The 25446-nt window shown below is 49.7% G+C and overlaps 10 protein-coding genes across 10 annotated transcripts; 2 read left to right on the forward strand and 8 right to left on the reverse strand.

Moving 5' to 3' along the window:
* Nucleotides 1–21: 21 nt before the first annotated feature.
* On the forward strand, nt 22–1757 carry M437DRAFT_58132 (WD40 repeat-like protein; the record flags this gene model as incomplete). Its single annotated transcript, XM_041023347.1, has 2 exons — nt 22–419; nt 473–1757. The coding sequence occupies 2 exons, from the start codon at nt 22–24 to the stop codon at nt 1755–1757; spliced, it is 1683 nt and encodes a 560-aa protein (XP_040875893.1).
* A 1855-nt stretch (nt 1758–3612) lies between these two features.
* M437DRAFT_10118 (Sfi1-domain-containing protein) lies at nt 3613–6264 on the reverse strand (the record flags this gene model as incomplete). The annotated part of the gene is made up of 1 exon (XM_041018547.1): nt 3613–6264. A coding segment is annotated over one exon (2652 nt), but the record flags the coding sequence as incomplete, so codon positions are not given.
* A 450-nt stretch (nt 6265–6714) lies between these two features.
* Nucleotides 6715–7004, forward strand: M437DRAFT_88143 (uncharacterized protein; the record flags this gene model as incomplete). The annotated part of the gene is made up of 3 exons (XM_041028767.1): nt 6715–6780; nt 6830–6925; nt 6981–7004. The coding sequence occupies 3 exons, from the start codon at nt 6715–6717 to the stop codon at nt 7002–7004; spliced, it is 186 nt and encodes a 61-aa protein (XP_040875895.1).
* Nucleotides 7005–7120: 116 nt separating this feature from the next.
* Nucleotides 7121–10504, reverse strand: M437DRAFT_69547 (isoleucyl-tRNA synthetase; the record flags this gene model as incomplete). The annotated part of the gene is made up of 4 exons (XM_041025298.1): nt 7121–9898; nt 9951–10144; nt 10199–10394; nt 10454–10504. 4 exons carry the CDS (start codon nt 10502–10504, stop codon nt 7121–7123), a joined length of 3219 nt encoding a protein of 1072 aa, XP_040875896.1.
* A 542-nt stretch (nt 10505–11046) lies between these two features.
* Nucleotides 11047–11756, reverse strand: M437DRAFT_78637 (uncharacterized protein; the record flags this gene model as incomplete). Its single annotated transcript, XM_041027024.1, has 2 exons — nt 11047–11653; nt 11707–11756. The coding sequence occupies 2 exons, from the start codon at nt 11754–11756 to the stop codon at nt 11047–11049; spliced, it is 657 nt and encodes a 218-aa protein (XP_040875897.1).
* A 1769-nt stretch (nt 11757–13525) lies between these two features.
* M437DRAFT_13635 (WSC-domain-containing protein) lies at nt 13526–14032 on the reverse strand (the record flags this gene model as incomplete). The annotated part of the gene is made up of 2 exons (XM_041018719.1): nt 13526–13673; nt 13731–14032. Coding segments are annotated over 2 exons (450 nt in total), but the record flags the coding sequence as incomplete, so codon positions are not given.
* Nucleotides 14033–15124: 1092 nt separating this feature from the next.
* M437DRAFT_69550 (uncharacterized protein) lies at nt 15125–15763 on the reverse strand (the record flags this gene model as incomplete). The annotated part of the gene is made up of 1 exon (XM_041025299.1): nt 15125–15763. The coding sequence occupies one exon, from the start codon at nt 15761–15763 to the stop codon at nt 15125–15127; it is 639 nt and encodes a 212-aa protein (XP_040875899.1).
* A 1490-nt stretch (nt 15764–17253) lies between these two features.
* On the reverse strand, nt 17254–18835 carry M437DRAFT_58168 (MFS general substrate transporter; the record flags this gene model as incomplete). The annotated part of the gene is made up of 2 exons (XM_041023356.1): nt 17254–18256; nt 18312–18835. The coding sequence occupies 2 exons, from the start codon at nt 18833–18835 to the stop codon at nt 17254–17256; spliced, it is 1527 nt and encodes a 508-aa protein (XP_040875900.1).
* A 652-nt stretch (nt 18836–19487) lies between these two features.
* Nucleotides 19488–22086, reverse strand: M437DRAFT_78640 (glycoside hydrolase family 55 protein; the record flags this gene model as incomplete). The annotated part of the gene is made up of 4 exons (XM_041027025.1): nt 19488–21073; nt 21128–21206; nt 21262–21904; nt 21965–22086. The coding sequence occupies 4 exons, from the start codon at nt 22084–22086 to the stop codon at nt 19488–19490; spliced, it is 2430 nt and encodes an 809-aa protein (XP_040875901.1).
* A 1014-nt stretch (nt 22087–23100) lies between these two features.
* M437DRAFT_58240 (ubiquitin-like modifier-activating enzyme atg-7) lies at nt 23101–25360 on the reverse strand (the record flags this gene model as incomplete). Its single annotated transcript, XM_041023368.1, has 3 exons — nt 23101–24283; nt 24380–25105; nt 25161–25360. The coding sequence occupies 3 exons, from the start codon at nt 25358–25360 to the stop codon at nt 23101–23103; spliced, it is 2109 nt and encodes a 702-aa protein (XP_040875902.1).
* Nucleotides 25361–25446: the final 86 nt, after the last annotated feature.

Below are 25446 nucleotides of genomic sequence, written 5' to 3' on the forward strand. Positions count from 1 at the left end.
GCTGGACAGGACGATATGGACATGAGCGAGGACGACAAAGATGCTGCTGAGGAAGAGTTGGAAAGGGCTGTGTTTGGCGATAGCATGGGATTCAGAGCTGGACTAGCTGGATTCGAGACTGGACTGGACGACGAGGATTCAGCTGAGGAAGGCGCCGCTGCTTCTGGAGACGACCAAACATATGGAGGTCTTGCAGATGCGGACTTGTTCTTCACTGATGTCGGCGCATCAACCGACCTACAGCCTGTGCCAGCTGTTGAAGAGGAGGGAGAAGAGGAAGACGGTGCAGCGTGGCAAGACAGCGACGACGAGAGAATGGTTGTGTCGCTGGCTTCGGTACCGAGACTGCGCAAATTGAAGAGGACGGAAGCTGAGGATGTCATTTCTGGCAAGGAATACGTTCGTCGTTTGCGCAAACAGTACGCCAATCCTGCTGAACCACACACCAACAACATGGCTAACATTGTCACAGCTACGAGATGCTCAACCCCGTACCAGACTGGGCCGTCGAAGCCGCTCAAAAAGGACCTAGAAAGAAGCGTAGACTCAGTTACGACGACCTCGATGCTGAGTCGGACGAAGATATGGACATGGACGATGAAGAGGGAGACGACGACGTCACGGCCGAACCGCTCAGCAAACTGCTACAAGGAGGAGGCCTCGTAAGACGAACAGAGAACAAGAAGCGCAAGTTGCGACCCGAAGTCATCGATATCCAACGCACAAAGGACATTGGCACCACCCAACCCTCAGCCATCACCTCCCTGCAGTACCACCCCGAACTTCCTCTGCTTCTCTCCTCTGGGCCCTCATCCACTCTCTACCTCCACCACATTGTCGCTTCCCCTCCAGCTCCTGAAGCCAATCCCCTCCTCACTTCTCTGCATATCCGCAAGACCCCTCTTACAACAACTGCATTCCACCCGAACGATCCTCGCATCTTCCTCTCCGCCCGTCGTCGCTATTTCCACGTCTGGAACCTCGAAACTGGTAAAGTGGAGAAGATCGCCCGTGTCTACGGTCACCAACACGAGCAGCGCAGTATGGAGCGTTTCAAACTCTCTCCCGATGGTCGCAGTATGGCTCTCATCGGTAGTGCCCGTAAAGGTGGCGGTGTCATCAACATTCTGGACGCATACACATTGCAATGGGCCAGTCAAGTACGCGTAGAAAGCAACAACGGCATTGCAGACTTTGCTTGGTGGCGCGATAGCCGCGGTATGAGCATCGCAGGCAAGAACGGCGAAGTCACAGAGTGGAACATCGACGAGCAGCGCGCAGTAGCCCGCTGGACAGATGAAGGCGCCGTGGGCACTACCACCATCACTCTCGGCGGCGACAATGGAAACGCCGGCTCACCTATTGGCAAAGACCGTTGGGTTGCAGTCGGCAGCTCAAGCGGTGTCGTGAACATCTACGATCGCCGTGCCTGGCTAGTCGCTTCTTCCTCTTCCACAGACCCTCTCGCTTCTCCCATTCCTTCTGCTCCTAAACCAACCCGCGCCCTCGATAACCTCACTACCCCAATCTCGCACCTTACATTCTCTCCTGACGGACAAATGCTCGTCATGGCTTCGAGATGGAAGAAAGATGCGTTGAGAATTGTTCATCTGCCTACTTGCACGGTCTTCAAGAATTGGCCTACTAGCAATACACCTTTGGGCAGGATTACGGGTGTTGCGTTTGCGCCTGGCAGTGATGGGTTGGCTGTTGCTAACGAGCAGGGGAAGATCAGGTGTTGGGAGGTTAGAGCTTAGGAATGATGCATATACAGGCGTTCGTTGTGTATAGGATGTGCAAGGCAAGACTAATTTTCCTCGTATTCTTCTTTTGTCGTTCTCGAAGTGTAATTGTGCTACTGTACCATATTGCATCGTCAAAAATCTAGACAAGGCTATGTCAATGCTTAGAAGTGATGCTGAGAGCTTTTCTTCAAGAAGATCTATTGATACAAAAATTGTCTTTGGATATGATGATATCGTCATCCTTTTTCCCTTATGGTCCAAGCCCGTATCAAGAGCTTATGTACCACGCAACAACGCAAAAAGAATAAAATCCAAAACTTCGCAACGCGAAAAAAAAGAGTTTTCCCACTGCAACCATACCATCATCACCTCATCCAACCTATAACCCCTCTACACAAAAGTAGCAAAAGCAAAAGCAAATTCCGACACGGGGAATTGAACCCCGGCCTCCTCGGACCTGATCGTTGTAGAAGGTACAACTGTTTGAGAGCGAGAAATCCTAGCCACTAGACCATATCGGACGTTGTTGCAGAGAGAATCATCTTACATCAATATGTTTCTCAAATTGTATCATGCAAACACACAGATGCTATGCTCTTACCTTGGCTCATGGCTCGCGGTAGACCATGCGTGGGCGGTTGAATTCCATCTAACTTCTAATGCTACTTGTAAGAAAGCTACTTAAGAAAAGCTAAACAAACAATCGATGTAAGTCTTTATTTTCCTGCATGTTTCTGACAAGGTTTTTGCAGTTACTGAATGCTGATAACAATGCTAGTGCGGACCCGAACACCATAGAGGGGCTCGGAGTCACAAAGAAGCCCATCGAGTTGTGATAAAGTTGCTAAACTGTTCATAGTCGGCGGAGAAAGACCTAGACTCTGATTTGGGGTACTTTGATTCAGCTTTAATCAGTATAGGAAGAAAAAGATGAAAATGTCTACATAGACAGGGTCGCATGCTTCACGATTGAGAAGGGAGAAAAAAGAGGAAAAAAAGTGAAAAGAACACCGTGGAAGAGGAGAGCAGGACCAGGGATGATGGAACAACAAGATAATTGGGGTATCAAGAGAAACAACGATATAAAACATCAACATCATCTCATTCACCTGGCGTCATCTGGATCCTCCTTAACCTCTCCAACATCAAAGAACCTAACACTCCTCCCTGTCTGCTGCGTTGTATTACCATTCACACCACCAAAACTAGGCACTCCTCCAAACCTAGTTCGCCTGAAAGTAGCAGGAGTGAAACTTTCCTCAGCTAAGTCGACACCACCACCACCACTTCCCATCGAACTTCCATATCCCCCCTTCCTCATCTTGCGTTCGAAGGGCGTAACCTGAGGTGTTTGAATGTTATCGTTGCTTCGTGTGGGTGCTGGGGTAGTGGAGACCACGACTTCTCTGCGCACAGGCTTGATGGACGGAATGGCAGAAAGAGCCTTGGCTCGTTGCGTACGCTTGCTAGGCGTGCGAGCCATGTAGCCAGGAACCGGAGTCGATGTGAACACACTATCAAATCGCTGCTGTGCTTGAGACTGAGATTGATATACAGGCTGTTGCGACTGTGGACGGTTGATCACGTCTTTCAAGACATCAAAGGATGTCCATTCTTCAGCACGATGAGTAGCACCAAAGTCCATTTCTTCAACGTCTGATTCTTCCTCGTCACCGTCAAGCAAAGGTGCAAGTCTGCTCTGTGCTGACAACGGAGCAGGGGTCTTACGTGCAGAGGGTAGTCTGAGGCTGCTGAATAAATTCGAAGATGGCGGAAGAGAAACGGAAACAGGCGTAGGAGCTGTAGCAGATGGTGGTAATTTTGTGGGTGACTCCAGTACATCGTCCTGTGGAGGATCCGGTGGCAGGGGCAAAGTCCTGGCAGCCCTTCGTCTCGAAGCTTGTTCAGCCCAGTACCTTAACATGTTCCTACGATGCTGTTGAGAATTGCGCTGTTCAAGTGCTGCTGCCGAATCTAGATTGCGTCGATGGCAAAAGAGTGCCCATTTGAGTCTTTTGAGTGTGCCGGTTGCAAGTAGATCGATAGTCTGAGAGCACAGCGTTAGAGCTTGCGTGTGATGGAGCAAGACCTCTTGTCCCTTCGATACCAGGATGGCAATCGTGCGGAGGAAGAGTAGGCGCGCAGAAAACTCTTCAGCCTGAATCGAGAGCTGATTATTTTGGCGAGTCTTTCCACGCCACGAGTTGAAGATCGCGGTGCCAGCGTTGACATGCCGATTATTGACATGCTCGACAGCAGTGGAGTCAAGTTGCGTGACTACAGTGGCTCTTTCCCTCCAGGCAGCAAAACAATTGCGGACCATGCGTGACTTGACACGACTTCGAATCTGAACGTAGGCATCTCTACGTTTGTTACGCTGTGCTTGTGATGTTTCGTCCTTCCACTTTTTGATGGTGCCGCTGGCTAGACAATAATATCTCGCATCATTTGACCAACGGTCCAGCTTCATCAAATGCTTCGTTCGTTGCAACCAGACTGGCAACACAGCATTCATAAGATGGGTGTTCCTGAACTCAAGTGCTTGTCGTTCCATTATCTCTTCTGCTCGTGAGATGCCATGGAATCTCAACATCACGGAAGCCAACATACGCCTACGCTTGTGTTCCTTGAAGATCATTGCCGCCTCTTCGAGACGGAAGCGCTGCTCTGTCAATCTCAAGCTCAAAGTCTGCAGCGCACGTTCTTGCAATCTGCTGTCTGTGACACGTCGGAAGAGTGCAAGTCGAGACTGTAAGACCCACTTGTAGAGGTTCTCAAGTACGACTCTGTCATCGATCTTCGCGACGAGTGCACGAGCTCGCAGGTTATCGTTCCAATTCGTCCATGCATTCTGCAGGATGCGTCGCCGATCTGCAGCGGTCGCTTGTTGAGAGAGTTGAGTGTTAAGTTGCCAGACAGAGACAGCCGTAGTAAGCAGTCGTCTCGACACGACAGTAGACATCTCTTTGGAAGCATGCCCCAGTTTAGATTCTTGTACCAGATGGTGAAAGCAGTTGTTCACCGCATTTGTTCTGTGGAGCTCCTCAGCACTTCTATGCAATGAGAGGATAGCAGTCTGGCGAGCGACCAAAGCACCGAAAGTCTTTTTGAGAAGATTGGTGTTCCGCATCCGTGAGGCAGCAGCTTGATGCTGCCGAAGACGTGTCACAGCACCAGCCAAGCTATGCAGACAAGACTGTTTGGCACGATGATCATGCCACACTGGAGCCTTTCGCTCACAGAAAGCCCAGAACCACTTCCACCATGTCCTCTGAACAAGATTTTCTTCGTAAACAGCAACAGCACGCTCATTGTCTACGGCTTTGCGGGCAGCGTTTGTTCTCCAGACAGAGAACCACTTGCGAAGACCCAAACGACGACACTTGAGATCGTTTACGGCTGTGATATCACGCCAGGCGTTGAAGTAGCGAGTGCGCAGAATGTGTCTCCTAGCAACAGATGTTCTGGCAACCTCGTCGCTTGTAGACTGAGCCCAATGTGTGAATGCTTTGTTCAGTAAAAAGAGGTCTCGTGCACGAGTAGCCCTGCGTTCGTATTGCTCGAAGAATTGTTCCGTTTCGGCAGCCTGACGTTTGTCCAGTAGCTTTGCGGCCCAGATGCTGAAAGCTTGGGTTTTGAGTAGACGCTGGTCGTGATTCTGAGCAATTCGAGCCATATGCTGGAGGTGGGAGGATTCCAGAGATAGCTGATGAAGGCATCGGCGCGCTGTCTTGATTTGCGAAGTGTGAAAAAACGCTTCGGCTTCGTAGGTGAGCTCAGCTTCGATAGGTTCAATGTGTTGAGGTGCAAATTGGTGATTGGATGGCAAGACTGGTGGAGAGCTGGGAATATCGGACTCGGTCTCGTCGTCTGTCAAAACATTTTGATAATCGATTGAAGGTTGGTGACGAGGCCAGGGTTCGGGAGTTGGCGGGCGAGTGGCTCTAATACTGCCTTGAGTTGACACAGAATGACTTCTGCGTATCTGAGCCTGATTTTGCATAGCGACTCTGCCTCGAATTGATGCCCCGTTCGTGACAGGCGGCCTATTGGTCGAAGATCTTCGCATACGCGACAAGTCGTCCAGCGAAGTATGGGGGCTATGTCCAGAGCGGACAGCATCAAGCCTTCCACCACTAACCCAACTCTCATCCAGTCTGGTATCGTTGAAGCTTGCCCTGCGGCTTCTTGTCGCGCTGCTAGGCACTATCTCTTGCGTCTGTCTGACATTGTCCGGAGACAAGTTAACTTCCCCGTCTTCTCCAGCATCTTGTTCGTCCTGTACAACGATGTGAATGTCTAATTTGGCGAGCAGTTGGCGCAACTTGTACATCAAGGATCGGGAACTGTGAGAGCGACCTTCGCCCAATCGCAAGAGATAGCGGAAGATGCGCTGGTCATGTTCCTGGGGGATATCATGGTCTGCGAGAACTTTGTCGTAAGCAGCGAAAAGCGCTCTGAATGGAGGATTTTGCGATTGTTGGGCGTCGCTGACAATCTGAAAGAGGATGTTGATGTCTGGAAGGGATCAGCGAGTTCTCGGCGGAGCGTACTTCCAACTCAGATGTTCTTACCTTGGTCACTCAAGGGCGGCAACTCCTCAATGGCTGACGAGTCTGGCATCCGGCGTGTGGTGATTTTAGTGTTGACGCGTTTCAGGTCGGCCGTTCAGACCGTCGCTGTATCAATGGCGGAGACGGCATTCGCGCGTTCATATACTTCGTGAGATAAATCAAGCAATGCTGGCAATTCGTATCATAATGGTCGTTGACAGAAAAGAATGAAGCCACAAAGACGCAACTCTTGTTGTTGTCGCAGGAAAGTGCTGATCCAAGGGACGCGACTTTCACATGCACGCAAGCCCTCGGCCGCCTCCGATCACCGCCTTCCATGTCAATGACATCGCCATTCGCTTCATCTCTATCAAACGCCTCCGATTATTCTACAACCAATCCATCACATCCCAATCATGTCGACTCCTAGAGCAAAGCCGCTTGAAAAGTTCATCACTGCCACCTCGAAGTGTACAGTCGAGGTATGTCCTCTTTCATCCGCCACGCTAAGCTATACTCACATCTTTTCAGGGCGCTGCCTATGGCAAATGCATTGTCGCCGAATACCAGAATGTTAACAAGGACATGTGCGCACAAGAGTTTATGAAGCTAAAGAACTGTTATTTGGTAAGTGTTCTGGATCTTCTTGATCGAGATGGCGAGGCTAACAAGTCTTTCAAAGGCAGCTGCAGGCAGGAAACGATGATAGCACAATCATGAATAACGAGAATAAAAAGAAATCAGCTTTTGTCTTTCATTCATAACTCTGATCTAGATTCTATTGACCAGCAGAAATACCATTCCTCATCCTCCAAAGTCACATCATAGCTTGAACAGCATCAACTTGACGGACACATTTCTAACATCGGCATCCTCTTCTGCCAAAGCTCCCTCGGTGACGGCATCCTCACGCTGGATGTCACCCTGGATAGCCTTGTCAAACAAGGACTTTTGATCCTTGAACATGCTGTCAACCTCGTTGTTGTCGTCCTTGACAACCTTGTACACCATGCGCACGTCGTCTGTAGGTACCAGGCCGGCACTCTTGCGCAGACGCTGCAATCTGTTGACAAACTCTCTGGCCATACCTTCTTGTGCGAGCTCGGGGTATGCAAAGCTGTCGAGGATGACAAGGCAGTTGTCGTCAACGGCCACCTCGAGGTGCTTGGTCTCGGGTGTTTGTTGAATGCCGCGCTGCACTCTGAGGTCTTCGCTCGAGAGGTGGCATCCTTCGATGGTGATCTCGCCACTTGACATGAATGACTTGATGTCAGTTGATGAAAGGTTGGGAATAGCCTTCTTGATCTTGGCGGCATCCTTCTTGAACTTGATACCCAATGACTTCACGTCGGCAAGGGCAGAGTATTGGACGTGGTACTTCTCCTCGTCGGAGCTGAGGATGAGATCACGGATGTTGAGCTCCTCAACAATGTATGACTCGAGACTCTTAACATCCTCGAGGTATTGAGGGTCAGAGTGGATGACAACCAACGACTTGAGAGGAGTCTTGAGCGAGACAGTTCTTCTTTCTCTGCAAAGACGACCTTGTTCAATGACAACTTGCATGCGCTTGACGCGTCTCTCAACAACCTCATCGAACAGCTCCTCACGGACCTCAGGATAAGGCAGGAAGTGGACTGAGCGCATATCCTCGTAGTGCAGGCTCTCGGGGATGTGCTTGGAGATGCGCTGGTAAATGTTGTCGGTGATGAAGGGGATGAAAGGTGCGAGGCCTCTGACCATAGTGTAGATGACCTCGAAGAGAGTGTTGAGAGCGTGAATAGCGTCGTCCTGGCCAGCCTCACCCTTCAGACGTCTGCGGTTGAAACGGATGTACCAGTTTGTGGTGTTGTCAATCAACTCGAGCAGACGAGGGACGACGGTGTAAAGACGGTAGACGGACATCTCCTGGTTGACAAACTTGAGAAGGGACTGGCACGAAGCGAGGATCCACTTGTCCATGACGTTAGTGTTCTTGGCCTCAATGGAAGTGTCGTACATAAAGTCAATGTCGGCCTGCTTCTTGAGCAGAGCGACCTGCTGCTCGAAGAAGTTGTAACTGTTCCAGAGAGGAAGGATAACACTTGAAACGATCTGCTTGACACCCTGCTCCTGGAAGCGGAGAGGCTCGGCGCGAACGACAGGAGAGTTAATCATGTACAGACGCAGAGGATCGGAACCATACTTGTCCATGATGAGGTTGGGGTCGGGGTAGTTCTTAAGCGACTTGGACATCTTCTTACCATCCTCAGCAAGGACAATTCCGTTGACGACACAGTTCTTGTAAGGGAAAGTATCGAACAGGAAAGTGCCGAGCAAAGACATGGTGTAGAACCAACCACGAGTCTGATCAAGACCTTCAGCAATGAAGTCACCAGGGAACTTGCTGTGGAAAGTGTCCTTGTTCTCGAAGGGGTAGTGCTGGGAAGCGTAAGGCATGCTACCAGACTCGAACCAACAGTCGAAGACCTCCTCGATACGACGAAGCTCACCATTGCCCTGCTTGCTGGGGATAGTGATGCCGTCGACAGTGTCTCTGTGGAGATCGGTGATCTCACCAGTGTAGCCACTGAGTTCCTTGAGCTCAGCAATGCTGCCTACACAGACAACCTCCTTGAAGTCGCTGCTGACCCAAAGAGGAATAGGAGTGCCCCAGAAGCGGTTTCTTGACACGTTCCAGTCCTTTGCTGATGCGAGCCAGTTGTGGAAACGACCATCCTTGACGAAGCCAGGAACCCAGTGAGTCTTCTCGAGGTTCTCAAGAAGCTTAGGAACAACGTGCTCGACCTTGATGAACCACGAAGGAACAGCACGCTGGATGAGAGGAGTCTTTGAACGAGGGCAGTGAGGGTATCTGTGAACAATCTGACTCTTCTTGACGAGACGACCAGCCTTCTCGAGGTGCTTGATAATGTCCTTGTCGGCAGCCTTGACGTGTTGACCCTCGAAGTCGCGGACTTGAGAGGTGAAATGTCCTGAAGGATCCAGAGGGTTGGGAGGAGCACGCTTCTCGTTGATGACGCCAGCCTTCCAGGCAACTTGGTAATCGTCCTCACCGAAAGCTGGAGACTGGTGAACAATACCGACACCCTCATCAACCTTGACGTATGTGTCGTTGAGAACCTTGAATCCAACGCCCTTGAACTCCTCCTTGAAGTAGTCGAATGGAGGCTCGTACTCGACACCGAGCAGCTCGGAACCCTTCATCTTCTCGAGAACAGTGTACTTTGCCTTCTTGGGGTCCTTGTACAGCATCTTGAGACCAACCTCAAGCAAGATGTACTTCTTGTCCGACTCTTGATCGTGGATCTTGATGTACTCAAAGTCGGGGTGCACACAGAGACCGGTGTGCGAGGGGAGGGTCCAGGGAGTTGTAGTCCAGGCAAGGAAGTATTCGTTCTCACGGCCAAGGATGGGGAAGTTGACAACAATGGCGGGATCCGAAACGTCACGGTAGTCTTCTTGGGCCTCAGACTTGCTGAGAGGGGTGCTGAGAGCGGTCGAGTAAGGCAGAACCTTTGCGCCGTGGTAGACGAGATCCTTCTCGTAGAGCTGCTTGAAGACCCACCAGCATGACTCCATGAAGGTCGGGTTCATGGTCTGCGCCGCGTCAGCGCTTCCTCTTGTGTGGTTTGATCCTCCTCGTGCTCACCTTGTAGTCGTTGTCGAAGTCAATCCATCTTCCCAGACGTCCAACAACTCTTCTCCACTCTTGGGCATAAGTCATGACGACCTCGCGACATCTGCGGTTGTACTCGGCGATACCAATCTGCTCAACAGCTTTGCGACCACGCACACCGAGCTCTTCCTGAAGCTTGTTGTCGATGATCTGCTCGATGGGCACACCTATACTCTGTCAGACGAATTCGTTTGTCGGGGCGAATTGCGCGTGAGACGGACCGTGGGTGTCCCAGCCGAAACGACGCTCGACATGGTGTCCCTTCATAGACCAGTAACGAGGGATAATGTCCTTGATGGTGGATGCCAACAGATGGCCGTAGTGAGGGGTACCAGTAGCGAATGGGGGACCATCGTAGAAGGTGTAAGGCTTCTTTTGCGCCGACAATTCGAGTTGCCTTTGGAAAGCATCGATCTCCTACAATTGGGCGTTAGTCATAGCGGCCTGACTGCGCGTGAGGGTCGAAACGGGCGTACGGTCCACTGTGCGAGGATGCGCTCCTCCTCCTGAGGGAAGTTGACCGCCATGATGTGAGTGTTTCCGGTCGTGTGCCCAGAAAAGTGGTGGAATGGTATTCAACTTTTTTGGCCGCTGCGGGAGTCATTCGCGGTGGAGTCACAGAGTGGGATGAATCTGGGGCAAGTCTTGGCTAAACTTTCCTATGGACCCTCAGACGCACCACACCTTCCTCGTCCTCTTCATGTTTCAAGCCATCCGAAGACATCGATCTCTGTGCGCCATCCCTCTTGAATCGCTGGTTGGAACGTCCACTGTGTGCTTCGAAAAGGCCATTGACTTTGCATTGCCGTGGTAAGGTATGACCTTGCAGATCAAAAGTCAGTGAAAGGCAAATCATCTGGTCACTCCGTTTGGGCGGATTCATGACAGCTTAATTTTAGTATCATTCAAAGGTGGCAAGGGATGCATTGATTTTTGATGCACGATGTGATATCCATCGATTAATCTCAGCCGACTTCCTCCGCGTCTTGCTTTTAGATCATCCAATCTCTGTTTTTGCAAAAATAACCAACTCAGCAGCATGAAACTTCAGTGCCGTATTCTAGCCGTTTCATGAGCGGTAGCAACGCCACAAGAACCTGCGATATAAGTTGTAAACGAGGTCTGGAATCTTCTTGATCGTTCCGTCCATTCTGAGTGTCTCTCCCAGCATATCTGGACCACCAAGAGTGCTGATGATTGTAGATCGGAGAACCCGATCAGTGTCTGGAGTGCTCATGAAGGTGATGACAATGGCAGTCTCTAGATCACCTCTACCCTCTTCAAAAGACTGTTTGAGTTTCTTGTCTGCCAGGGCCTTGAGTGTCTGTATGCCATATTTCTCTCCCACTGCATACATTTTTGCATGTTCAGAGACCTTCTCGGCAGGGTAGTCGTGATGGTAAAAATAATGGATCATGGCTTTGACCGTCTTGACATCTTCGACATCCAGATCCCAGTCGAACTCATCTGGTGTGAGCGGTTTTCTGTTTGTACCTCCGTCACGTCCAGCATTGGCAGGGAGCGTAACGACTCCAGTGTGACCCTCCTGGAAAGTGTCCGGGCGGCAAGCTGCTTGGAAGAAGTCTGATTGAGGACAAATGATATTCTTGTGAACATTGTATGTGTCTGATCCACAGACAATCTTGAGATCTGAGTATGCGCCGCTCTCATGAAGACTGGGCTTTGGTTATGTGACTGGCGTAGTGATCTGTGCTCATGGATGACTTACCTCGCGATCGTTGAAAGCAAGATGTCTTTGGAGCTCTCGTCAGAAGACATGGCGAGTGGATGTCTTGTTGATGTTTGATTGTGATTGGTTCGGAGATGCAACGAGAAGATAGGTAGGTAGTTGATCAAGAAGAAAGAGAACGGACGTAGAAAGATGATTTTGTGTCTCCAAGAGTATGAGTGACACTGCGGTGTGGCTGCTGCTCACGAAGCGTGAATTCGAGGTAGATATTCACCTCTCATCGTCAGTTGGACTATCATGGTCAGTTTGAATGTCCGTCTCTTTGTCCGAGCCGTCACTATACAACTGGAATCTCCGAGCTAGCTTTCACTTTGTCGAAATATATATCTTGTTCGACATGCTTGACTTAAGCTGCCTCCAATCTGCGGGTGCGTGCAGCCAGCTTGTGTGAAAGTTCTTAAGTTTTAAGCTTGCGACTCATTTTCTGCATGGAAGCTTCGTTGTGAATACACATGAGCAGTCTCATCAAGCGTTGTATGCAACTTCGATATCAACCACTTAAACCAATTCGATGTGACATATGAACACAGTCCTTGCACAAAGACATGAGACAAGAAAAGATACGGAAGACTCAACCTCAAACTCAAGTCACCCCTTGCATTAACACATAGCCACGTCTGGCTATAATCCAATGTCCTTCATCGTGCGCTAGGAGTGGCAGGAAGCCCCAGCTCATGTAAATCACGCTGCGCTATTCTGCCTGGCTTAATAGGCACAGCTCGGATAGCTGCATGTAACTTCTGTACGAGGGTATCTGAATGTAACTCATTAACGTGGGTATCTGAATGCAACTCCTGTACGTCGCGGTCACTAGGCATCTCTGCAACTAGGTAGTACTGGCCTTGTTGTAGCTCATGTGGACCGTGAGTGAACGGAGGCGCAGGTGTCAATAGACGAGAGGGAAGTTCGATCAATATATCGTCAGTCTTGGGAGATTCGCTTCGGTCATTGAGTGGATTCTCTTTTGCAGCCTCACGCTTTCTTCTTTGTCTCATGCATGAAAATATACCCGAGACAAGTGCAATGACTGCAATGGCGGCTCCAGCAGCGATGTCAGCTATGGCACCTGACGATATGGTCTTTAAATGCTTTGCGGATGTAGAGGCTGGAGAGGATGGTATTGCTTGAGACGGGAGTGATGTCCAATGTTTAGCTCGAGACTGTGCGAAACAATTAATTTTTGTCCCGTTGTACACTTGGAGCTGAGTAGCATAGTTTGCCAGACTCTTGCATTATCGTAGCTTCCCAGGTATAGACCCAATATAGTTCAAGGCAACAGCTCCGATGTGTAGTCCATAAGAGTAAGGGGGATGATGTTCTGATCGAAGAAATATCTCCCAGCTATCTGAACCATTGCAGATCCGGCAGGGTTCTTTGTCGTGAGAGCGACTCCTGGATAAAACGTTAGAGCATCAATTCAGCAACAAGCTTGGATTTAGAGAACAGGCGAAAGAGCGGTGTCGGTTCAGCTGGCTCAGCTTGCAGCTCAGCCGCTTATACACAAGAAGCTGAGGTCAATACAGGTCAAATTTAAGAAGTACGGGAACGCTTAGCAAGATGCCAAAGTCTTCATGTTTGCTGTAATCACGCCATAAAACTCCTCTTGGTGGTACTTGATATAACCAAACGCCATATCCCAACAATCGTAAATTGTATCTTCCCAGGGTATAATCTCGTCTCAAGCATCTCTTCACAAAGCAGCACCAACCGTCAAAGCCATGACACCAGCACCCAACGCGTAGGTCCAGCTCGAAGCAGAGACCGAGGAAGCCGCACTTTTGGTCGACGAAGAGTCGTCGGAACCAGCCTTCTTGCTCGTAAGGTTGTAGAGGGAGAGGGTAAGGTAACCACCACAAAGCTCACTGTCGTCGCCCACACAGGGGAGCGAGCAATTCGACTCGGACAGTTTGTTCGACAAAGCAGAGAGATAGCTGCCACACCAGCACCTGCAAATCCTGAATCAGTATATCTCCTTGCTGGTCTTGCGCCTCAGTATACCGTACTCCTTCGAATATTCCAGACCAGCGTACTGGTAGCTATTTTGGCCGCAGTATTGCAGACAATCGGCGACAGTCGTGTTGTCGCCAGTCTCCATCTTGCCGCCAGTGATAGCGCGGGCACCTGAAGTGCCTGCTATGCCGGTTGTCTCATTGTAGCATCCGAGATAGTCGTATCCGTTTGTGCCAGGAGCAGCACTTGCGACGACAGAGTGGGTGGCAGTAGTAGAAGCCGAGGTACTGGTGGCAGAGGATTGAGCTGATGCGACGGCAAACAGCGAGAGAGCGGAGACGATGGTCGAGACGAGCATGGCGGATGACGATCGACAGTTCCAGATAGGCACGAAGCTGAGGTGAGCACACAAAGGACGGAGGACAGGGAAGGCACGATAGATAGAGGAAGAAAGGACCGAAAAACCACGACTTGACTTTGTTCAACCACCTTGGGTCTGCTTTCGTGTCTCACAGATATCAGAAAGTCAAAACTTATCGCAAATAGCGGCTCTGCTCCGAGGCGCCGAACATCCGTACAAGCATGCAGGGTCGGCTGTTGTTGTACGCGTACTAGTAGGAGAGTTGGTTGAGTAAAGCCCCTCCCCAAGAATAGACGCGTTCTGGCCGAAACGGGAGAAACGGCCAAGCCCAAGCACACTCTCTTTCTCAGCTGCTCTCAAGCGACTTCAGCTCCTGCATCTCAGGTCATAGAGATGCATCCAGATGAGCAAGGAACCGACATTGATGCAAATTCGAATCTGTTGAATTGTACAAGTAACCATGCTATAACGTGACTGCTGCGTTCGAAGCCCCGGAGCATCTCTGTCGCACCTTCTCGATGCACCACCAACACCTGCCTGCACCATCCAGCAGCTGAGAACTGGATGAGTGGGAACGTGCTCTGAACACACATTTCATCGAACGACACAACCGGCCCGCTGCTGATTTTTTTCTTCATCTGCATCACCATAACATTCGACCTGAAATTGGGACTCGGACGTATCTATTGCATTGGCCGTCATGCACAACCGCATGTTATCCTCCTCGCTCCGGAGTCCCTGACAGCTGAAGACTCTTGAGATTCGCTATACGTCTTGACGAAGTAGATGGCCATCGTTAAGGTGGTGCCAGTGCCCAAGTACTGATCTCAGGATTGACTCCAGGTTCCGGTCTCAATTCTGGGCCCCTTCTCCATCGCGCGTACAAGGACCACCATACACTATCAGAATGCACAATTGAAATTCAAATTTGACACTGGTTGTGGAGATAGCCTTTAGTAGGGACTCTTTATGGAGACTACATTCTGCGTGGGAGTATTGTGCATTTCGGCAGCTGCGCTGTGACAGACTGGAGCACACGGAGATGTGCTAGAATTACGACTGTTCTTCGACCTCGATACCCACACCCTATGTGGTGACCCTGGGCCTCTCTCCATTGTGCTCTGACGGCTCCACAACCAAATAATAAGGGGTCTCACCAGAAGCGTTCGGTGGGTCCTTGACCACAACCGGACCTTCGAACCTCTTGTCGTGCGTATGTCGCTCCCTATACAACTGCGCTATCTTGCCCAGCTCCTCCGTCATTGCCGCCGACGATCCATACCATTCTGCATGCTCGACCAGCATCTTGCCCCAACCCCACATACAGGGGTGTATCGAGTGTAGGTGGAATGCCTCGCTGTAACGACATCCCTTGCCCCCTGGAAGATCGCGCGAACAAGCTTCATCAAAGCAGGGCTCCCGAACGCAGGTGTGCTCTGCGCGCCTTCCTTGCATGACTTCGTACTGGCGCATGCAACATCGTCTTGCTTCAGGTTTCTTTGGAGGTTCAAATCGCTTGCTTGGATCGTCGTCTGCGTCTGTCGTTCCGGTAAGTGCCTCCTCCTGCATCAGGCTCTCGTCTTGTTCTCTTCTGGTCGGCTCTAGGGTTGCCACTTCATGGGGCTGAAATGCCCATATGGATGATCTTGACGCCCCTAGAAAGGGGCAATAGATGCGACCGCTAGGGACCTGGTTGTGTGCTGTGCGTTCGCCTTGTGCTGGCATGGCTGAATGCTTGGTGGAGTGTTGAAGTATGAACTTCTTTTGTGCTTTGATGCAAGATAATGAAAGATGACTTCGATTGAGAGAGTCTAGATCCGAAGGGTAGGTTTTATACCCACACCTGAAAAAATTCCTGCTTGCAGTCATGATAAATTTTGCTGTCTGCCTGGGCTAGCGGAATAATGAGCGACAACTGGTTGGGCTTGATAGCCTCGCCACATACCATCCCCAGGCACCCAATACCTGATTCGCTGTGGAGACTCCGAAGTCAAATAACCTCCTCCACGTGTGCTGAACACAATCACAATCTCACATCCAAGGAGCTTCTCTCCGTCCAAGACATAAGGGTTATTATAGGCTATCTAAATGCACAGTTGCATCTCGAATATGAGTCTGACCATGGAGACAGCCTTTGATAGTATTCTCTCTATGGAGGCAACATGGTTTAAGAAGATATTTTGCATTTCTATAGTTAGATTTTGACTATTCTACCCACGTGGGGAGGGGAAAATGTGCTCATGCACTTGAGCAATATGACACAACGAGCACAGTCACAACTTCAGAGTCATACTGCAGTTTGTTCTTGGTCATATCATCTCTTACATAAATTTTTGCTTTGCCCATTCAGCAATAGATGAACTCTCCCTCCACTTTACCACTTCTACACACACAAAAACTACCACCAACACCTACTCCAATGGAGAAACTCAGGGACCTCGAGAATCAGGCCGCCTTTCCTCCTCCTCAGCAACCAAAATCTTCAAATGGAATGATGATGCGCGGAGTATTTCTCGTCGAACCCATCTGCATCGTCACTTATCTCTACCTCCGCCATGGCTGGGACTATTTCAACATATTCTCTGGTAGTCCTTATAGGGCTTCCTTCTATTGTCTCTATGTATTGTTTGTCACCGCACTGTGCAGCTACTACCTTCCAAAGTGCAGAAATGGCGATGTGCTACCGCATTGCGCCATTAAATCTGGCACATTCAGGAGCTGCAGGTGTCTTGAGCGGACTAATGTCACCGTTCGGAGTCAGATTTGGGATGAAGCTTTCTGGGTCGGAGCTGGTATATTAATGCACGAAGTACTCTTCAGGACATCTGAGTACCTGCAAGCGCAAGTTGATGGTCTGTCATGACGCATCCCTGGAATCGCAGTTTTGGGACGCGGAAAGAACGAAACAAGGTTGCCTTTTTTTTTGTTGATGCTTCGAACATTGTTCCTTCCATATATGATTTTCTCTGGCATTATCTTTATAACAAGTGAAATCATCAAATCTTTGGAGACAACCATACCCTGCACGCCACCTCCAGACTCTCAGTGAACGGTGACAAATGTTAAGAGCACACTGTGTATAGCTGCAAACTTATATTTCATGGGGAGGTGATGTGGCGCCCAGTCCTTGAAAGCCAACATTGCGATATGTGGAGTCTTTGAAGTGGTCAAGATGAATAGCCCGACGTTTCACTGTCTATTTCTCCTATGAATATTCAGACTTCTTTCGGCATTGCAACTACTTGATCCTGTATGATGACTTGTTCAGCACTTACAGATGACCGTGATGCTCGTCCTGTCTCTCTTTGATAAGTTCCTGTCGAAAGCATCACGGCAATGCAAGAAACAACAGCACAAACCCACATTGTCTTTGAAAAGCCTTTGGTGTAAACCAATCTCTCATCAACGACTTCATCCAACCTCGTAGCCTCCTTTGCACGCATACTGCCTAGAATAGCAGAAGATGCTGCTATCCCAAGACTCCCACCCAACACTCTGGCTTGTGCCACTACTCCCTGCGCCACGGCAATATCGGCAGCTTCACACTGTGTCGCAGCCAACAACGTGGAGGTAGAGATCGACAGTCCCAAGCCCAAGCCCAGCGGTACCTCAAAGCCATAGGTCTTGGTTTGGATGCCATAGTGTTGTGTCAATGTAGACAAGAGACCTGCTCCAATCGCCATCATGCCATTGGCAATTGCCAGGGCAGGAAAAGAGCGTGTCTTAGAGGCGAAGCCGCCTAACATGCTCCCTATAGCTGCCGAGACCAGTAAAGGCAGTAAAGCTACTCCGGCGATGAGTGAGCTTGTTCCAGTGACGATTTGGAAGTGCAGAGGGAGAGCATAGATGGCGGTGAAGTTTACAAAGCCTGTGAGCATAGTGATCATAACCGTGGATATGTAGACACGGCGTTTGAGTAAGCGAGGAGGTAGGATGACTGAGATGGAGCGTTTTGAGGCGAAGACTTCCCAGGCGAAAAGAACACACCAGCAGAAACAGCCAACGAGCAAAGGTGCTAGAAACAGGGCTTTATCCCAAGAATGAGGTCTGAGGCCGGCTTCCTGGAAGGCAAAGACTACGAGAACAGAAGCGGCGACCAGGAGGAAAGAGCCAGGGAAGTCGAGACATTTCCAAGGAATGCGAGCAGGCTGCTTTACCATATCCCTAGTTGGCCAGGTAAGGAGAAACAGCGCCACCGAGACAGCAGCAATAGGACCACTGCGCAACATTAGCAGGTTTCTTCCAACCTCGAAACAACACTCCACAAACATACTTGATCCAAAACACCCACCTCCAAGTCGCAAACTTGGTAATCACACCTCCCACCACCGGGCCCATGACCCCAGCCACAGCAACGACCACCCCAAAAATGGCACCAATCCACTTTCTCTTGTCCTCGGCAACAATCTCTGGCATGACAATCATGGTCAACGAGTACAATCCACTTCCACCCACTCCCTGCACAGCCCTGAATCCAATCAACTGCACCAAAGTCCTTGCAAACCCACACGCTAGCGAAAAAGCAAAGAAAATAGTGAAAGCGAGCAGCCAGGCAGCGCGACGGCCAATGACATCGCTGAGATTGGCGAAAGGCACGGCAAAACTGAGGTAGGAGAGTGTGTAGGACAGAGCTACCCAAGTAACTGTATGTGGTGAAGAGAACGAAACACCGATATCATAGAGAGCTGTGGCTACGATTGAGGTATCAATTAGGGAGAGGAAGAGGCCGATACATAGGCTAATGACCATGAGTATGAGACGCCAGGTTGGTAAAGAAGGAGTTTCGGATATGTTCATAATTTCGGGCTGCTGGATCGAAGCTTCGGTAGTCTCAAGGGGTTGCTGTGATTGGAAGTCTTCCATGGTAATGAAGGAATGAGAAATATCAAAGGTAGTCTATCATTGAAAATGCCATGGCAAGATCAATGCATATATACATACTTACCAGCAGAGCTGTCAGACGGACATTACATTGCGCCTTGCACCTACCTGCCGTCCGTAACAAAATGATCTTGGAAAATTTCTATTAGAACACATTTGGATCCGAATACTGTTTTAGGAACCTTCTGCGAGCACAAGAGTTCAACACTGCGAACAAATGTTGTTACGGAGAGATTTTGAAGCCGACTGGGAGGTGGCTGAGAAACTTTACGGCCGTAAACCTTTGATGGTGGGTACTCCAGTAAGCGGCTAGGGACGACCTGCTGAAGAGGACCCCCTCCTATCGCGGGTTTCCTCGAATGTTCGATGACTCTGAGGGTATGACTGTGTCTTTTCTTGTGCGGTTTGAGCATGTTCATCTACAATGGTTTCAAGGATCGCCAACAGCTAAGAACACAATGAGTCAGTTCTTGGTAAGGAAAGAACGATACACAAAAATAGAGTTCTTTTCGCCGGACCTCCCAGAGGATTTTCACACAACAACAACAATGACCATGATCGAAACCCATCAAGTCCTAGAAATCGCAATTGTCTCCACAAACCCATCCAGATTCTCGCTGTAAAGCGCAACATCAACTCCATCCAATTGCACCGAATAATGCGTCCCAACCGTATTCAAAGCATAAATACTGACACCCTTACTACCCTCAACATCAGCAATATGGTTCTGACAAACCTCGCCATTACCTTGATCCGAGCAATTAGTCGAGTAATTGTCAAAGAAGGAATATAGACCCGCTCCGTAGATCAAGATATCGTTGGAGTCGATGACTCGTAGTCCCCAGGCATCTTCTGTGGGGATAGAGGTGTTGGAGGCAGTAAGATTTACAGCTGTTGCTACAGGAGCAAAGTAAGGATCGTTAAGACTCGCAACGTATGGGAAAGGCTCCGAAGCTGGAGGATTAGGTTGGTAGTATGGAGTTTCGGTTTGAATGAAGCCAGCGAACACGTTTGCGGCAGAGGAGAATTGGTATTGGTATTTGGTGTGGTGTTCGACTGCTGTGCCGATAAGCCAGACTGGCCCACTGCTTTCGTCGAGCAGGCCGCGACCCGCGTAGATGGTTAGTTGTGTTAGATTAGGGTCGTCGATGTCGTGGTCAGCTGTCCAGAGCCAGTTGTTTTCCATGTAGAAGCCTGATGCGCCAGAGGTGATGTGTAAAGACATGTATGCTGCGATGCAGTTCGAATTGACAGGCGCAGGAGGGGTGAGAATATTCGGTGTTGTTGGACACTCAGCAAGTTGCAAGTCTGAACCTGCAAACCCACCAATTCGTGTGTGAACATCCCAGTATCCAGATGGGTTACCTGGTGGTGCTGCAAGATTATGCTCAATCAAGACTGCGCCAGCCTGAGGACCTTGTGTCGACACTATCAAATCCGAGAGTTCAACTCTTCCCCATTGTTTGTTGAGCCCAACTCGCAAAACTGGCTGTGAAGAATTGATATTGTTGAAGAATTCGCCAGACGAGAAGATGACACTGTAGCTCTCACCAACGATCCTCGAGCCTGGTGGGATGTTGAGTGTGCGTGTAATCTTGTAGTCGCCATGATCTAGGAACAGAATCTTTCCTTGTATTGTTGCCAAGTTGACGGCAGCCTGCAGAGCATTTGTATCGTCTGTATGACCATCTCCTGTAGCACCAGCAGAGCGAGCACTAACGAAAGCTGAGACTGGATACTTCTGGTATTGAGGCTTGGCTTGAAAATAGTACTTCGACCCGGAAAGAAGTGATGCAGGCCTGACATTTGCAAGGAAAGTACTTTCGAAGTTTGTGGGTCCATTCGGAGTGTATTCGTGACCTTCTCCCCATGCGCTAATGATGGTTGAACCAGTTGAACCTGAAAGTGCCGTAACGCCACCAGCACCTTGAACAGCAATTGGTACGTTGTTGAGAGCAACATTCTCCAAAATCAGAGAACCACCGGCTGCGGGCTGAGAGGTCTCATTGTGTGCCGTCACAATGCCTAGCGGAGTATTACTGATAGTGCTGTCGATCAAGACCACCGATCCCACAGATTGGGCTGTCGAACCACCGGATGACATATTGATGCCGACAGTGCAGTTTTCGATGGTGATGTCTTGGTAAAGCCAGCCTAAAAATTCTTGATTAGAATATGTATCAACAGGATCAATCTGTTTGTATTTACCCCAGTCCCACAGTTGGTTGATCGCTGTTACCACATTTTTGAAAGTCAGTCTTGATTGCGTGAACTGCTGGTTGCCGTTCTAAAGCATAGCTATCAGCGACCGAGGATGACTTTGGTGATGGCGCCGAACGTACCTGTATACCATACAATCCACCATAAAAGGTCAAATCACCAATAAAACCACCAGATCCACTCTCGATGAAAACACCTTGATGCTGTGTACCTGCCTCTTGACTCATGTTAAAAGTAATAAACTGCAAGGAAGTAGCCTGAGCAGTTGGCCAATGAATCCCCGTCACTGACTCATTCGCAGGAACTAGCGTCGTATCAATCACAAAGTTTCTTATTTGTCGATAGAAAACATTGGTAGCGCCAAAACCAAGTCCATTGGCGCCATACTTGTCGCCATCGATGAGACCAAGTCCATTTGTTCCGGTATAGTTTGCAGAAGCCTTGATTGTAGGAACGCAATTGGGGTTTCCTATCATTTGGGTGTAATAATAGTCGATGATGGATGATGAAATCATATATGTGCCAGCAGGGAAATAGACTATTGCGGGTGTGGTGGTGGTTGAGCTGCAAGAACCTGGTGCGCAACGACCGCCTGAGCTAATGGCTGCTTGGATAGCAGCAGTATCGTCAGTCACACCGTCACCCTTAGCACCAAAGTCTTTGACATTGCGAAAGACTTGGTAGGTTGAGGGGCTAGGGTTAAATGCTGCAATACCCCGGTGTTTGATGTCCTCGAGCCAGTATGCACAAGCCGATGGTGCTGGACTATGGAAGGAATTGGGTGGATGTGTTGGATGAGGAATCGTTGGCCGTGGCCCATGATACCATGCTGAGAATTCAGACTCGATGGCAGATATATAGCGCGAGACTTCCGGAATATCCAGATGAACATGCTGAGCAGCTGCATGGCCGGCCAACAACAGGAGAATAGAGTTGATGAGCCTCATAGTTCAAGTCTTTTTTTGGCTTATTGGACCAAGTCTAGGGAACTGGACGTAGAAATCCAGGGGATGCACAATTTATATGGCCATCGAGGCCATCGAACAGTTCATTAAATCATCGAGATGCAGGGTGGTATCCCGTGACTGATAGACTCGTCCGCCTCGGCCACACGCCAAAGCTGAAGGTACAAAAGATGAAGATGCAGGAAGCTGCAGGGAGAATGCTAACCGACCCAGGTCCTGCAGTCTCCAGCTCCACTTGAGTCTTCTAGAGTATCTCCTAGGACTGAGCTGCATAACGGTACTTGACCAAGGAGCTTTACAGAAGGTTTCTTACATACCGTTCCGTTTCACGTCTGACTCAGCTGTGTCAAGACCATCAAGATCAAAGAGTCTCAGAAAAGCTTGTTCGTTGCAAGCATAATATAAAGCAGATCATGTATCCAGATGCATCATAGCTGATCTGTTGTACACGTCAACACGAAAGAAATCTTCAACATCCTGTCGGGAATATGGTAGCATAGTAACGTTGTAACACCTGAAGCGGAGGTCGCGATTCATTCGACAGTGTTTGTGACTGCCGGCAGAAGAGCGAGGGGAGGTTCCAACAAGGTGCAGCTGGATCCCCACACACGGGCCGTGAAAGAGCATCACGCGCTGCGGGTCTGCGGAGAAGACGCAGATGAAGGGGGCCATCACCCTATTAGGTAAACGCTGGGGCATCGAATTGTTTAAAGACCACTCACAAGAGAGGGGTATGTCACCACAAGATGTATGATGCGAATCTGGAAGGTTGATCAAGAGCACCTGCGCAAAGTCCATCTCCGACCTGCACACTCCGAACGAAGTCACCTGTAGAAATGCACAAAGTAATTTTGATATTCTCCCTTGCCAGAGAAGCAAGAAAAGAATCGTGAATGAGACGGACTCTCAGTGGATATTCTAACTCTCTACAATACAATTCTGCATTTCGATAGCACTCCAAATCACTCTCTTTCATACCAGGAGCAACATACCTGCCTAGATCATCTCAGCCTCGTCATTATCTTCCTCTCCTTCACTTTGCCAGTCCACTTCGTTGTCAAGCTCCTCGGCCCTTCTTTGTACTTCCGCCAAGCCTGATACCTCTTCGACATAGCCTTTCTCATTGATTGCACGCTTTACAAAGTCCCACCCCTCATCATTGTAGAGTAAAAGTATCGTAGGAGAGCAAGCTGAGCAACAATCATATGCCTGCCCTCTGATAGTGAGGGTACGCCAATCTGTGAGGAAGCCGCGAAGTGAGTGAGGTACGCTGCCTAATGGATGGTCGGGATGCTGCGCTTGAGGGTTATTGATAGGAGGGGCAGATGCGGCCGCTTTGTCTGGATGTTGCAATATCGAGACAAGTAACTCAACTGCTAATGCTGATGCAATGGCTGCTACACCAGGACGAGTAACGGTGCATTGTTGATCAAGCGTGGCTGATTTGAGCGAATTGGCAGGTGCAACGACATCGTTACAGAAGTAACAACCTAGTTGTTCTTCTTTTGGCTGTGAGGAGACTCCATGTCGCATGACCATGTATGAATCGAAACCAAGAGCAGCGTTCAAGACGATCTTCCCCGCTGCTTTGCCCATGACTGTTGGTAACCAACGCGATTCGCGCGTGTCCATCAGGATGAAGATTGCATCGTGGTCTGAAATAAGCTTGTGTAGCTGGTCAAACTCGGCTTTGACTTTCTTGTCATCCATAATGGGATGCCCGGCCATAGGCACTGACAACGAATGGCTGGCGGCGTTGACACCGGGATAGATACGTTTCAGCGCTTTGACAGCTGTTTCGGCCTTTGGTGAACCACCCTTCAGACAATCGTTGAAGTCAAAGAGAGGCTGTCTCACGGGGTTGCTGAAACTAACCCGGCCATTGTCGACAATGGTTATGTTCCTCACACCCCAACCCATAAGATTGCGTGCGACGTAAGAGCCTAGGGTACCTGCACCTAGCAGAAGACACTTGGTTTCCTTGATGATATCAAGGTCGATTGAGGGCGCGATGCGCCATTTGATCAGCTTCAGATTCAGGTCGACTGCTTGATCAGCAAGGCGAGTAGGATCCATATAGGCGCCCATATCAATGGTGCGGGAAGTGTTCCTGGACCTTGTATCTCGCTCCCAACCTGTGATCTTTGGCATGGGGCCACGTTCTGACGGTGGTATTGATCTTGGTGTAGGTGATGAAGCGGGCGATGAAGCGTCGCGACTTTCAGGCATTGATGGGAAAGTTGCCATGTGGTCGCCTTCAGTAGGCTTGACAGACTCGGCCTTGAAGGAGATGCTGTGTGGTTGCTCTCGTCGAGCGTGCGTGTCGCGATAGCACATGATCTGAAGTTTGTCGAGCTTCCATCGTTGACGAACAAGAACAAGTAAATTTCTCAGCATCCAACCAGGATTTGTCTCAAAAGTCGAGGGGTCGGCGAAGCAAATATAGCGATCATCGGGGTCGACATTGTTGAAGAAGCCAGTCTCGTAATTTGCCAAAGCACCAATTTTCCAACGGTAATCGAGTGTGTTGCTAGGCTCGTTGTCGTGGTGGTCGTGCTCAAAGTCTCGGTCATCGGGTTCATCGAGTGGGGTATGTGACTCATGGTCGTCGTCTAGGTCGGCCCCTCTGATCTTTTTGGCCAGGAAGAAACCATGCTGTCTTGTATCTACACTGTATCTCCATGTTTGTACCTTGTCGACCAACTCGACTGTCTCTTGTGGTGTGAGCTTTTGAGCAGTTGAACATGTCCAGGTTGGGTCTGAGTGCAAGGCTGGGTATGCGAACTGGTATGTGAACTTGAATTTTTTGAGATCGGCATAGCAGATGGCTGAGAATGATGATAGCAACGAAGGGCACGAGAAGATTGTTCCATCGTTAATGGCGTCCCAGATGGTTCGACCAGCGCGTTCGATGTGGGCAGCCTTGTCGACTTGCTTGTATTCGTCCATGGTATTGAAGTTGCGAATGTAGCCTTCGCCGCGATAGAAGCCGGCGGGGACACTGCACCTTACATTAGCTACCATCATCATGGACAGTGTGTCAGGCGTAGGCATACTGGTCCTGGGTCAAGGCTTGGTTATGAACCTGCATGCGAGCACTACGCTCTGGTGGATCCCTGGTTTGAATCTGGTATACACCCAGCACCCTGCGTGCTGAAGAGTCCAAGCGATCATGATTGAGCTTGAGGTTACCAAGGGCTGAGTAGAAGCCTAGATCGATTTCGGACGTCCATGGCGCAAACTTGAGCGGTTCCATCATGGTTGTTTGTCGCGTTGCGGGGTGCTTCGTCTTTGCGCGCGGTCGCTATTGATGTTCGTAGTCCTGCTTGCTATGGATATGAG

The sequence above is a fragment of the Aureobasidium melanogenum genome (genome assembly GCF_000721775.1).
Source record: "Aureobasidium melanogenum CBS 110374 unplaced genomic scaffold scaffold_28, whole genome shotgun sequence".
In the NCBI taxonomy this organism is placed as follows: Eukaryota; Fungi; Ascomycota; class Dothideomycetes; order Dothideales; family Saccotheciaceae; genus Aureobasidium; species Aureobasidium melanogenum.